Consider the following 14,374-nt stretch of genomic DNA (forward strand, 5'->3'; position numbering starts at 1 on the left):
AGAGAAATGAGAATAATGCAAGAAAATCATGAAAAATGAGTCAACAGCCTGTTAAAGGAGACCAAAAAAAAAAAAAGAAAGAAAAAAAGGAAGGAAGGAAGGAAGGAAGGAAGGAAGGAAGGAAGGAAGGAAGGAAGGAAGGAAGGAAGGAAGGAAGGAAGGAAGGGAGGAAGAAAGGAAGGAAAGAAGGAATTGTCCCCTATCAGGCCTAGAACTTCTTAAACTTCTTGGAGCCAGGAAGACCTGAGTTCAAATCTGAACTCAGATATTTACTAGTTGTTTGACTGTGGGCAAGTAATTTAATTTTTGACTGCCTCAGTTTTCCCATTTATAAAATAGGGATAGGGGTGGCTAGGTGATGCAGTGACTAGAACACTGGCCCTGGAGTCAGGAAGACCTGAGTTCAAATCCAACCTCAGACACGTAACACAAAGCTAGCCATGTGACCTTGGGCAAGTCACTTAACCCCAACTGCCCTGCCTTTCCCCCTCCAAAAAAGCAAAAAAAAAAATTTTAAATAAAAAATTATAAAGTAGGGATAATTATAGCACCTGCCTCACAGGATTGTTGTGAAGATCAAATGAGATATTTGTAAAATGCTTAGCATAATTCCTGGCACATAGTAAGAGCTTAATAAATGCATTTTCAAAATTAGAAGATGTATTCTCATTTCTCTTCCATTTCCTAATTACTGACTTCTCAAGGGAAAAGAGGCACATGAAGGCACTGACAAAAGGGCATCAGAGTCAAAGTCTGGCCTCTGAGGCAATGCCAACCATACAGAGTAGTATGAGATTAATGTTTTACCTGAGTAGAGGTGGAACATGACAGATAAGATTTGGGAATGGAGTGAGGAAGCAGTATAAAAAGCACTTTTTGGCACATGCCTCCCAAACATATTCAGCTCTTTTCCCCACTCACCTATAACTGAAGCCAACAAAAAGAAGGCAGCAGTGAGGAAGGGAAAATCAACCTAAGAAAGCTTCAACAGCCTGTACATCATGACTTTGTTCTCCTAGGCTTAGGCAAAAGGTTCAACATGTTCTATCCAACCCTATATGACTATATCCTCATATCTCAGTACTTAGGCTCACAGAGCTGCCTGAGGCCAGCAGTCCAGAGTGAAGAACCCCAGAGTGAGGAACCAAGACCCTCAGACACCTACAGTAGTGGGGCCAAACACAAGGGAAGGAATAGTTCTGCCATCTTCCCAAGGTCCTTTAATAGGCTTAGCAACCCACTTCCTACAGTCCTTCCATATGCATAGCCCTCTCCAACCAGAACTCAAGGAGCCCTGCAGGGAGTACAGATCCCAGAACTCTCTGCAACAAACAAAACAGTATCATGTGTGTTAGAAGTAGGAGAACCCAGGGATTCAGAGTTGACCCTGTGAAAGAAAGCAGAGAGATTAATTAAATTAAATTAATTTTAATTAATTAAATTAAAAAGAACTTCTAAGTCCCACATTCACACCACCATCAGTGTCATCTAAGCAACAGTACCACCCACCAGATCTTCCCTTTCTGTGACTTCATCCTCTTCATTAAGGTTTCAGTCACAGGATTTTTATTTTTCTGTCATTTTTTTTGCTTTTAGATATTTCCTGCCCCATCCTATCACTGGATTGAGCCATCAAATTACAACAAGTGAGAGCAATCAAACAAAAATCTTTGATTGAGTTACAGCACATGGCATGTACAGTATTCTTTCTCCTAGCAGTCTCTCACCTCTCTGCTCTGAGGGAAGTGATGTTCTTCATTATTTGTTCTCTAGGACATTCCCTGGTTTCTCAACCAGACCTAGGATTTAGAATAGGAAGGTGCCTTAGAAATCATTGGTCACAGAGGAAAGAGAGCTGGATTCAGAATCCAAAAAAACTGGGTTCAGATTTTGACTGCTACTTACTATCAGAAAACTCTGGTTCTCTGCTCCTCTTAAAGAGGTCTTTAAGATCCTTTACAATTCAAAGTGTATATTATGCTCCCCAAGCCATCATTTTACAGATGAAGAAACTATCTCATAAAGCAAAATCACATGGAGAGTGGTGACTTGTCCAGTGACAGAGCATGGATCTCTCTGGCTCCATCTTCAGTCTTTTCCAATCCCCTTACAGTGCCCTTCCATTAAGACCCAGCCTTGAAAGTTGGAGCTGGTTAATTTATTTGTTTTTGTTTTCTTCTGTCTCCATCCCAGTCTCACAGGAAAAATCATAATGGCAAAGATCATTCTCTAATATTTGTTAATGAGGAAGGGAGAGTTCCTGAGAGAGTCAGAGGTAGATAAGGGGAAATGTGGTCAGGTTTCCCTGGAAAATTCTTCAACTAAAGCAAATCCCCTGGGGTATGTGACCCAGGAGGCAGGGTTGGGGATGGGGCACTTGCTTAGCAGTCAAGGGGCTGAGCAGTCCTTGCTCTCTATGAGGTTCCAGCTCCGGCTCTAGCCCTGGCTCTGACTGTGTTATTTCCCTTTCCCTTCTAGTCTGGGTCTTCCTCCCTTTTCACTTTCACTCTTGCCTCCTTAATTCCCTGTTATAGGAATGTAAATTTTTAAGATCTTCCCTGCCCCTAGGCTTAAGTGCACCTGGAGCCGGTGGTGGGAGGCTGGTTTCTCAGGAAATGCTTTGTGATTGGGCAGTGCGTCAAGAAGGTTATTACATTCTCTGTGCCAAGAGAAGGCTATATAAGCCCTTATGGGAGGCTTTGTTTTGGGGCTCACTTTGAGAAGTGTTGTGTGATTTGACCAGATGAGACTGGGCAGCTGTTAAGAGCCCCCTGGCTTTGAAAACCCCAGATGTTGATGCTTCCCTCTCTGGTAACTGTGATTTGGTATGGATGTAATGGTTGGACAGTTTGGAAGCCTGTCTGCTGAAATGTTCTTGTAACTTATGCTTGTAAGCTCTGTATACTCTGAAGTTCAGGGTGCTGACCTTTTCCCCCTGAACTAGGTAAATGATATATGCTTGATTGATTAAGCTTGTTAACCCATTTTGAGTTGCTTTCCTTTAGAAAAGCAGATCTAAGAATCTGTGTTGGCAGCCACCCTGGGGATGCTGAGGTGCTTGCTGCTACACTCCCTCTTTCCAAGCCCTCTGACCCCAGCCCCACCAATAGTGTGGCTTTGAGTGGGCCACTGATAACCTGCCTGAGGTTTTTCCTCAACTGACACATGGAGGTGCCCAAGACAAGGAAGCAAGGGGGATAGAAACTTAAGCCAAGATTTTCTAAATTTTGTAACCATGACAATTGGTCAGAGTTAGTGGGACACTATACCTTCCCTCCCTCACCTTCACACCTCCCCTCCCCCCACCTCCAAGTAAGGCACTATGGATCACAATACAATGGGTTTTTACAACTTAAAGTGAATTAAAATGAAATGTTATTTGGAGAATTTTGTAAACCATGCCTAGAAATTACTGACCTGAGCCCTGAACCTAGGCCAGATACTCACATCTCTCCCCAATCTCAGCCATCCCAATGTTTGTCTGGGTACAAATCAAAGATAGGCCCATTGTGAATGACAGAAGAAGATACACTCAGACTAAGCTCTGCACTGTCTTCCACTTCCTCCACCTGAGTTTTGTCCTGTTGGGAAGGAGAAGGGTGGGGCAGAGCTTGCCTCGATCTTAGCATCACACCCTTTACTTCTTTTGTGCTGTTGTAACCACTCTCCACAGTAGGTCATGATCACAACCATGCTTAGGCAACCCTTTAGGGTTCAGAAAATGCTGAGGTGGGGTGGGAGTGGAGAGACAAATCCTTTAGTTCAAACAATGTATAAAAAGGTAGATTGCAAGTGCACCATTTCCCAGATAGCAAAGTTTGACAATGATTAACACATTAAGCAAAGTTGGTATCAGTCTTTAAAGTGAAAAAAAGAGGCCTTAAGGGCCACAGAATCCAAGCCTCCCTTTTAGAAATGGGAAGGAGGCAGCTAGGTGGTTCGGTGAATAGCGCATCAGCCCTGGAATCAGGAGGACCTGAGTTCAAATATGACCTCAGACACTTGACACTAGCTATGTGAGTTTGGGCAAGTCATTTAACCCTGATTGCCTCTCCTCCTCCCTTCAAAAAAAATTTTTTTTAAAGAGAGAAAGAAATGGGGAGGCTCAGGTAGCAGAAGTAACTTCACCCAACTAGCCAGTGGCAAGGTTGAGAATCATCGATATTTTGACTCCAGAACTAATACCCCCCTACCATACTCTTTAATTATTCAAACCTGTTTTATTATTGGAATAGATCTTTTTAGGGTCTCTTAGATGTCTGGCTTTGATGGAAGCCAGGGAAAACCTTCAAGGCCAAGTTGTAGCTTCACTTTCTGAAGTCCTCTAAATCCCAATGCATTGGTTCCCCTTAATTCTACACCTTGGAGAGTTTTCTCCCTTCCCTCACCCTCTGTTGCTGAAGAAATTCCCATACTGTCACTGTTTTAAAATCTTTGACTTTATTTGTTGCCTGCTACAACCCTAGCACATGACTCACAATGGCCCTCTTTCTCATCCTCTTTTGCCTAAACTGGTTCCTTTCTTTTCTTTCATACCTCAGCAACTCACCCTTGTCTTTCTCTCTCCCCTATTGGGAAAACTCTGAGAGGCTTCACAGCAGACCCTTTGGACAGAAGGACTCTAAAGACCCGAGAGATGGGGTTCTGAACTGAAAGAGATACTACTCAGTGTTACCCCTAAGCAGACAAAGTCTAACTCCTTGTAGGCCTGAAGATAAGAAGGAAGACAGGAAACCCTGAGAAGAAATGAGACCATATATGTGAGAAGAATATGAGTTAGGATCAAAACTCCAGAGTGTATACCTAAGGGGAATCCTAATGTCTCCCCATTTCTGCCAGAATTCTTTCTCAGTTCCACGACCCTCCTAATAGTCAATGCTCCACTCAGTCACAACAGAGTCCTTTTTTGAGCATTTACTTTATTTTATAACACTGAGCACAGAAAATACTAAGTTAGAAAATCAAAGGAAAATTGAATTATGCCTCAAGTCTGTTTTGTCTCACTTGGGCTCAGGTTGCTGTCCTTTCTTCTCCTGTTCTCCTGTTCTCCAATTTCTTGGGCCTCAAATGACTCAACTCCCTGAGTCTTCCCAGTGGGGTCAATACTGCAGTCTCCATAGTCACCCCTGGGTCTTCAGGTACTCATGGAAGAGGTTACTGACATCTGAACTCTCTACCTTCACCCAGCCATCCTCCTTCATGTGGTACACTGTGGAAAAATGGAAGAGAAATGGACAGTTCTTTATCACTGGCCTAAGCTCCTTTCAAAGAATTTCCATGCCCCTTATCTCAGTACCCTTAAATTTTGAGAATTAGGGACCACTTTTCTATTCGGGATTCTATTCAGAATATTCAGTACCCTGAATATTTCTTATCCCTCCCACCCTGGCAATATATGTCTCCCACTTCCTCTTGGCCTCCTGATCCCTGACTCTAAAGGGACTGGAAAAGGGAGTTGGGGTGAGTCTCTTACTATTGACAAAACCCCCAGAGTAGTTATCTCGATGAGTGGCATGGACGATGGCCCGCCGGGCAAGGTCATAAGCTTCCTCAGGGCTGAGGTCAGGTCGGTAGCCACTGTCCAGGACTCCATAGGCATAACTATTTCCACTGCCTGTGGAAAACATAGTCCCTGAGAGTCTTGTCCCATTATCATCCACATAATACAGTCCAGGGCCCTGAAGGAAAAGAGGAAGAGAGACTTAGGAGAAGGCAACAAAGAATTCAAGAGAAACCATAAAATGAGTCTAAAATCAAGGCAATGATCATAGAAAGTGGGAGGCTCTTATAGAACTTTGAACAGAACCATGGGACCTTGGAAGGCATTGTGGAATCAGGTGGCATAGGAGAAAGGCTATGGTCTAGGTATCAGAAAGCCTGGATTTGAATTCTAGATGCCACTTACTAACCATGTCTAGGGAACAGTCACTTAAACCTCTCTGAACCTTGTTTTCCTCATCTGAAAAATAATGTTCACAATAGATTTTGGGGAGGAAAGGACCTTCTGAATCATAAAGTGCTATTCAAACAACAGCTATTTGGGGGGAGGAGAGGAGGAGAGTTTCTTTCAGTCATACATCTATGATGGAACATCTAGCATGTCTGATGAAGTACAATCACTGGGAGAAGGAAGCTCAGGCAGTCCACATTTGCAGTGAAGTGAAAGCAATGCACCTTTTTGTCCCACCCACAGATCATACTGCCCATGGACAGCCCCATGCCTCGGTACTGGCACATCATGTTGGACAGCAGTTTGGAAGCAGCAGACACAGAGATTCGCTCCCCATTCCGAAGGCGGTACAACCTGAGGAGGAAAAGGTTGGTGGAGAGGATTTTAGTCAAGTCAATAAGTCGGTTAAGGGCCTGCCATGTGCCAGGCATTGTGCTAAATGTTTAGGGTTAGAAGAAAGAGAAGGGGAGAGGGAATAAAAACAGGTCAGAGTGGTCTACTTCAGCAGAGGGGGAGCTCAAAGTGTGGGAGGAGAGGCAGTGGATGAAAATGCCTTTGGGGAGCCTGAATATCAGGGGAAATTTGGAGGTTAGGTTTTGAAACATCTAAGGCTTAAAAACCCCAGACAGCCAGGCATGAGGGCATACCCTCAAAAGGTTACTGAGACTCTCAAATCATCTAAATTTTTTTAAAAGCTCCTAAGTCTGTCCATTTTCAGAAAGGATTAAAGATTGTACACAGTAGAATTTATACTTTTTTAAGTTTCATATAGTTTGCATTTGTCTCTTTTACAGATTTTACTAATCTGTGGGGTAGGTTGTGGGATTTGAAAAAGTTAGTGTCCTCTGGAAAGATAAGGTTTGTGAGGCAGAGGTTTGTGGGTGGAGATAAATACAAGATGAGGACCAGTTAAGAAGAGACAAGGAATTCCATCTTAGCAGGAGTGGAAAGGAGGGAATCAAGAAGCTTAAGATGAGGTTTGGGGCTCCCTTACCGACACTCTTTGGCCAAAAGACGTTCCCAGTATTGGCAGTCAGCTGCACAGCCTGACATGGTTCCCAGAAGGTAAGGATTAATTTCAATTACTTTGTTCACATGCAGAGTGTCTGGGAGAGCAATGAAACACTGGTTTTAATAGAAGGCAAAGAGCCTGACCCACATCTTTTCCCAGTCCCAATTCTTCTTCCCCCCTCTCCCCCAATCAGAGATGTAGGTTGGAAACTCCTCCCTTATGGAAGATGTCCAAACTCCAGTCCCCAACAGCCAAACTCACCAATATAATTCCCAGCTGAGGCCCGGGAATCTACTGCCACAACCACACCGTGCTGGAACTTGAAAGCTAGTGTGGTGGTACCATGGGCCATCTCAATTCGGACTTGATGGGCAGCATCACCCTCCAAGGAACGAAGGAACTCAGGAGGCTGGGGGTGGAAGGAGGAAAGAGGAAGAAACAGGAGAGAGGGGTCCAGTGAGAGCCTCAGGATGAGTGGATCAGGCAAAGGGATTTGGACAATGTGAGAAAAAAGGGGAGCGTTGAAAGTCAACTATCAAAGCAGGAGAAATCGAAGGGCTTCGTGATGGGAGGGGAGGCAGAATTCAAAAGGGAAAAAAACGATGTAAGAGGTTGGGAATTGGTCTAAGGCGACAAAGAACAATGCAAGTCCTTCACCTTCCACAAGAACATCTGCCCCCCTGGCAGGCTGGAGGAAATAAAGGAAGATTTGACAAGAACTCACTCTGAACTTGTAAAGAACTCCTCACCACTCCCACCTTTGATTCAATCTCACAGTTCAGCAATTCATTTCCCACTGACCTCTGACATCTTTGATATTTTCTGGCAGAAAGGATGCCTTCCTAGCCTTACCTATCTCCGTCCCTCCACTCACGCCAGTTTTTAACTCAGTCCCATTCCACTCCACCCCTGACCTGCAGTCCTCGTGGGACGGCCAATTCCGGGGTCCGCAGGGAGAAGTTGTAGTGCCCAGGATCTTGGCGGTGTCCACTCCCCGTGAGCTGTGCCTGACGCTCCCAGGGAGCCCCGCACACTTCGAGTAGCGCCATGATATCCCCCCTTCCACTCAGCTCACGATCTGTGCCTCCTAGCCCACGGGAAGTGAAAGCGAAAGCCTGGTACAAAAGGGGCGGGAGCCAGAGCTAGAGCCTTCCTTCCCCATCCACTTACTTCACCCACCCCCCTACCCCATCCTCCCACACACCTCAATCCTGGGGGGGCCAGCTGGGGTACTATCAGAATGTCGTAGTGTTCTTTCACTGAATCTTCAGAAGAGAGAGAAAGTGAGGACAGAAAACATGGGCTGTCAGAAGGAGGAGAGAAGAGGAAGGTGGGGACCACACGTAAGGGCAGGGAGCTCAGAGAGAGCAGCTTTCTATCGAGGGACATCTAAAAAAGGCGGGTTGGGCCTTGGACAAGATGAGAGAAACTGGAACCTGCAGGCGATGGGCTCCTGTCCGATTAACTGCCCTGTACTAGGGAATCGCAGAGATGGGGAGGGGATGAGGACTGAGGGAATCACCTTCTGCACGGACTGTATAGGAATCCAATGTGGCAGTGCTGTGGGGTGGGGTGGGGTGAGAGACTCGGCCAAGCACACCCACTCCGTCCCGTCTTCCCACCTCCGCCCCTGCAGCCCCGATATTTTGGCAGGGTCCAGTTCTGCTTGGGGAAATGGAACAAAATATTAGGGAGAAGGAACGTCCTCCCGCCCATCTCTCTTCTTAACTTGCTGCCACCCAAGGGCAGACATCTCTCCTTCCCCTCCCCGAACACCCTGCGGTTAACTCCACTAGCTTCTCAGCCCTCAACTTCCTAAACCGAGCCCCAGGCTCCAACCTGTGGGAGCCTAATCCGCCTAACAACCAAAGACGTCACGACACAGATCTCTTCCTGATTGGAGTAGATTCTCAGGCACTCTTGCACTAACGAACGTGAGTCAAAAAAGCTACCAAGAAGCAATTGTGAAACCTTGAAAAGCTAAGAAGGGAGACTCCTCAGGAAAGACTGTTCAGAGAGGTGAGGGGAAAAAAGAGAGGAAGGGTAAGGGCTTTAGTGCAGTGAAGCCTGTTCGGCAAAATGTTCATTCTCTGCTCCGCGATGGGGGCAGCTGCACCCCTCCCGCCCGGGGCCACCAGGTACCACTCACACTATAACAGATAGTGGACGGGAGAGGGCTGGGACCGGAGGAAGGCGAAGAGTGAAGGCAGAAGAGATTAGAAAAGGGATGGGGCTAAGGGGCTGAGAACTGATATTAATGATGTGTTGCATTTGTATAGATTCCCATTTTATGTGCACTGAATTGGATCATTCAGCATTTAGTACTTTGAGGTTGGCAAGAAGCTTTACCTGTATTTTCCTACTTGATTCCCTCATGGGATTATAGAGCTAGGGGTATTAATGGCCAATTAATCAAATGTCTTTATTTTACAGGTGGAAAAACTGAGGCCCACAGAGTCTAAATGACCCACTCAGGGTCCCCACTGGTAGTAAGTGGCAAACTGGAATTTTAATTCAGGTCTACTGCCTACCAATCCAGAAATTTACTCACTGCACCATCCTGATTCCCCCAAACTTGTCTTTTTGCAGCCGAGGATCATCAAATTTTTACACTGGGAGAAGCCTTAGTGATTTTCAAGAGAATTTCAATGTCCTCGTTTTACAGAAGAGGAAACTAAGGCTCAGAGAAAGGAAACTTGAAGCTAGCTCTCCTAAATCCCAAAGCAGTGCCCTTTACCTGACAATTCAATTCAGCAGGCAAACTTCTGACTTTTCCTGTAGTGCTTCTGGCCATTTCCACCATCCCTGCAACTCACAGGTTTGGTTTTCCCCAGAGAATAACTCTTCTCTAGTTTCAAGGTACTCTTAAGGCCTGCATTTCCTAATACCATAGTTCATGGGCCCCATAGTCTAACTTTAATAACCGGAGGAAATAAACATTTAAAATTAAATACAATTAACGATATGGCACACTAAGAAACATAGCAACAAAACATTTCTGGCATAAACCTATAATGCACTAGCCTAGAAATGCACACTTCGATGTTTGGAGTGGACACATGTAGGGGATATGGATGGGAAGCACATCCAAGGAATACATGTGACCAGAGCACAAAGGCAGAAAATTATAATGGAGGCTACTGCAGGACTGGGTTATGTCGTTGTGCTGCTCTCACTAGGTGTACCTAGTGGGAATACTCATGGTAGCATAGTCTCACCCCAGTGTTCCTCAGATAGATGCTACCTATCACCTCCAATTTCTGACTCAGCAGAAATCCTTGGCTAGCTGTTTCTCAAAGGAAACACACACACACAAACACACATACACACACACGGCATTCATTTTCTTTTAGTGTAAAATATATATGTCTTTTCTACTCCTCTTAGAAAAAGTCAGAAACTTTTACATGGGTCCAACAGGATACCTCTGCTCCGGTTCTCCTGGCTTGTTCCTCTAAGCTTTTCTGTGTCCTTTGAAAATCTGTTAAAGTCTATGAACCTAAGAGTAATATTGTAAAATGCAGCATGCAATAAAATATAGAGAATTACCAAGGAAGCAAATTATATTAAAATAACATTAAAAAAATAAGTTCATGACACCTACCCAGCAAAACTGAGTATAATGTTTCAGGGGAAAATATGGTCATTCAGTGAAATAGAGGATTTTCAAGCATTCTTGATAAAAAAAAAAAAAACAGGGATGAAGAGAAAATTTGACTTTCAACTACAAGAAGCAAGAGAAGCATGATAAGGTAAACAGGAAAAAGAAATCATAAGGAACTTATCAAAGTTGAACTATTTACATCACTACATAGAAAAACGATAATTGTAACTTATGAAACTTTTCTCAGTATGAGAATAGTTGAAGGGAATAGAAATGTGTATATATGTGTGTGTGTCTATATAGGAGGGTATATGGGCATATGAATACATATGTAAATGTGTGTATATATGTGTACAGGTATACATAGATAGAGGGCACATGACCAATTTAATAGGAAGGGATGATACTTAAAAGGTGATATTAAGAGGTGAGAGGAATATAATGAGAGGAGATGGGGAGAGACAGAAAGGGGTAAACTATCTCATATAGAAGAGGCAAGGGAAAATGGTTACAATGGAGGGAAAGAGCAGGAAGGTGAAAGGGAATGGGACAACCTTATTCTCATTGAATTTGGCTTAAGGAGGGAATAACATACACACTCATTTTGGTATCTTACCCTACAGGAAAATAGGTGGAAAGGGGATAAGGGGGGGGGGGGATGATAGAAAGGAGGGCAGATGGGGGGAGTGGGTAGTTAGAAACAAACACTTTTAAAAAGGAATAGGGTCAAAAGAGAAAATAGAATAATTGGTGGGGTGGGATAGGATGGAGGGAAATATAGTTAGTCTTTCACAATATACCTACTATGAAAATATTTTGTGAAACTACACATGTAAAACCTATATTGAATTGTTTATCTTCCCAGTGGGGGTGGGTGAGGAGGGAAGAAGGAAAAGAATCTGGAACTCAAAGTTTAAAAAAAAAATGTTCAGAGAGGCAGGCCAGGACAGGGCAGTGAGCAGAGGCCTGATCAACGAAGGGGGGCAAGTCTTCCCACCAACCACAAGGGCCACTACCAGGCCTGTCACCAAAGGGCTGGAACTGGAAAGATCAAGGTAAGAATCAAATGAAAGACCCTTGTCAGGGACAGCAAATACTCCTGGGTAAAAAGCCCTGTAGCAGCAAGCACCCCAAGCGTCCTCAGGGTTTGCAGCTACCACAGGTTCTTGGATCTGCTTTGTTAAAGGAAAGCAACTCAAAATGGGTTAACAAGCTTACTTTAATCAGTCAGACATATATCGTTTACCTTGTTCAGGGGAAAAAGTTCAGCACCCCGAACTTCAAAGCATACAGGCAGAATTATCAAGACAGAAACAGATCAAGTAGACAGATTTCCAAACTGTCCAACCATTACATCCATACCCAGTCAACATCTGGGTTTCCACATCTGGGTTTTTCAAAGCCAGGGGACTCTCAACAATGGCTTCCCAGAATTCAGATCAAATCACAGAACACTTCTCAAAGTGAGTCCCCAAAACAAAGCTACACATCAGGGCTTATATAGCCTTCTCCTGGCTCAGAGAATGTAACAACCTTATTGACTCACTGGCCAATCAAGAAGTATCAACTGAAAAACAAGCCTCCCTCCCCAGGCTTCAGGTGCACTTTAGCCTAGGGGCAGGGAAGATCTTCCAAATTTGCATTCCCATTACAAGCCCCTATCAGGACCTCCAAGGAGCAGGATGGCAGAGTGAACCCTGGATGCTCCAACCCCCCTGCCCTCTGCCCCTGAAAACATAGAAATTATTTCCCCAGGGCAAAACCCTAAACAGTAAAGGGTTGGGAACCCTAGAGGAAGGGTATGGCTGGGGCCCTGCCTCAAAATGGGTTGAAAGCAGACTGCAAAGACAAAGACTCTGGAGTTCTACTATCTAGAGAGGGAGGAACCAAACTCGGAGGGAGACAATGTTGACTCCACACCCACAGCTGAAGCATCAACAGGGAACAGGTTCCAAGCACAGAAAGCTTTCCTAGATGAGCTCAAACCAAATGAGAGAGATAGAAGACAAAATGAATAATTCTTTTAAAATCAAAATTGCAAAATTAGAAAAAAATATAATGAAGAAAACAGCTCCTTAAAAATAAAAATGTGTGAGATGGAAAAAGAGCTCCAAAAACTAACCAAGGAAAATAATTTGCTAAAAACTAGAATCAACCAAATTGAAGCAAATAACTCTATGAGGAACCAAGAATTAGTCAAACAAAACAACGAGAATGAAAAATTAGAAAAAGAGGTAAAACATCTCAATGGAAAAATAATTGACCTGGAAAACAGATCTAGGAGAGATAATCTGAGAATCATAGGCCTACCAGAAAATCATGATGAAAAAATGAGCCTGGACACCATCCTTCAAGAGCTCATACAGGAAACCTGCCCTGAGTTACTAGAACCTGAGGGTAAAATAGAAATCGAGAGAATCCACCGGACACCTCATGAAAGAGATCCCAAACTGAAAAGTCCTCGAAATGATGTGGCCAAACTCCAGAACTACCAGGTAAAAGAGAAAATACTTCAAGTGGCCAAAAAGAAACAATTCAAATATCGAGGAACCACAGTCAGGATCGCACAGGATTTGGCAGCCTCTACACTGAAAGATCAGAGGCAGTGGAATACAATTTTTCCGCGAGGCAAAGAGCTTGGGCTACAACCAAGGATCGATCACCTACCCAGTGAGACTGAACATATTCTTCCAGGCAAGGAGATGGTCATTCAATGATGTAACAAATTTCCAGACCTTCCTGATGAAAAAGCTAGAGCTCAATGGAAAATTCAACCTCTAATTACAAGATGCAAGAGAGACATAGAAAAGTAAACAAGGAAAACACACACACACACCCTGTTATTTAATAAGAGCAAACTGTTTATAGACAAGTAGAGGGTATGAGTATAAATTATACAAAATGATTCTTAAAAAAATCTCATTAAAGGATACAAAGGGACTTCAATGGAAGAAGAGGAATGAATAAAGTGGAAAAGGGTAAATTATGCCACACAAAGAGACATAAAAACAATATAACAGAGGGGAAAAAGGGAGGGAAATGAGTATTATATGAGCTTTTCCCTCATTGGTTCTGGTGCAAGGAGGGAATAACACAACCAGTTAAGCACAGGACTCTATGGAGAAGAGACACAAAACATATCATAATAGAGGGAAATAGGGGAGGTAGAGGAGCTTTGCATGAGATTTGTTCCTGTCACTCTTGGTGCAAAGAAGAAATAACATACTTCATTGAGTATTAAAATATCCTACAGGCAGTAGAAGGGGGAAAGGGCTACTGGGGAGGGTGATTAGAAGGGAGGAAAAAAGTAAAGGGGAAGGGGAGGAAAAGGGAGGGGGGCTGATAAGGGAACACTGAGGGAGGCAATGGTCAAAAGAAAAATTATTAAGGAGGGGAAGGGAGAAGGGGAGAAAAAATATAAGCATAAACAAGGGAGGGAATAGGATGGAGGGAAAGAAACAGATAATCATAATTGTGAATGTGAATGGAATGAACTCTCCATTAAAACGGAGGCAGATAGCAGAATGGATTAAAACCATAATCCTACAATATGCTGTTTATAAGAAACACATATGAAACATAGGGATACACACAAGGTAAAGGTAAAAGGCTGGAGTAAAATATATCATGCCTCAGCTAAAGTAAAAAGCAGGGGTAGCAACCCTTATCTCAGATAAAGCAAAAGCAAAAATTGATCTAATTAAAAGAGATGAGGAAGAAAACTATATCCTGCTAAAAGGCACCATCGAGAATGAAGCAATATCACTACTGTTAAGTAATATATGCACCAAGTGGTATAGCATCCAAA

At 43.6% G+C, this 14,374-nt stretch overlaps 1 protein-coding gene across 1 annotated transcript; it reads right to left on the reverse strand.

Annotated features, from left to right (window-relative positions):
• Positions 1 to 4,899: 4,899 nt before the first annotated feature.
• On the reverse strand, positions 4,900 to 8,617 carry PSMB8 (proteasome 20S subunit beta 8). The gene is made up of 7 exons (XM_069073399.1): positions 8,485 to 8,617; positions 7,877 to 8,077; positions 7,224 to 7,371; positions 6,945 to 7,056; positions 6,175 to 6,304; positions 5,474 to 5,678; positions 4,900 to 5,209 (listed from the first exon to the last, which is right to left on the reverse strand). The coding sequence occupies exons 2-7, from the start codon at positions 8,009 to 8,011 to the stop codon at positions 5,121 to 5,123; spliced, it is 819 nt and encodes a 272-aa protein (XP_068929500.1). The 5' UTR covers positions 8,012 to 8,077; positions 8,485 to 8,617; the 3' UTR covers positions 4,900 to 5,120.
• Between the last annotated feature and the right edge of the window lie 5,757 nt (positions 8,618 to 14,374).

The sequence above is a fragment of the Petaurus breviceps genome, unplaced genomic scaffold (genome assembly GCF_028583685.1).
Source record: "Petaurus breviceps papuanus isolate PSGF00001 unplaced genomic scaffold, PetGlider_PUasm1.0 90865, whole genome shotgun sequence".
Classification (NCBI taxonomy): Eukaryota; Metazoa; Chordata; class Mammalia; order Diprotodontia; family Petauridae; genus Petaurus; species Petaurus breviceps.

Coding starts and splice junctions, on each gene's coding strand:
- PSMB8 (XM_069073399.1), bottom strand. CDS start 8,011: ATGGCGCTACTCGAAGTGTGCGGGGCTCCCTGGGAGCGTCAGGCACAG. Junction 7,057..7,223: donor CTCAGCTGGGAATTATATTG/GTGAGTTTGGCT, acceptor TTGCTCTCCCAG/ACACTCTGCATGTGAACAAA. Junction 5,210..5,473: donor CTCTGGGGGTTTTGTCAATA/GTAAGAGACTCA, acceptor ATTTTTCCACAG/TGTACCACATGAAGGAGGAT.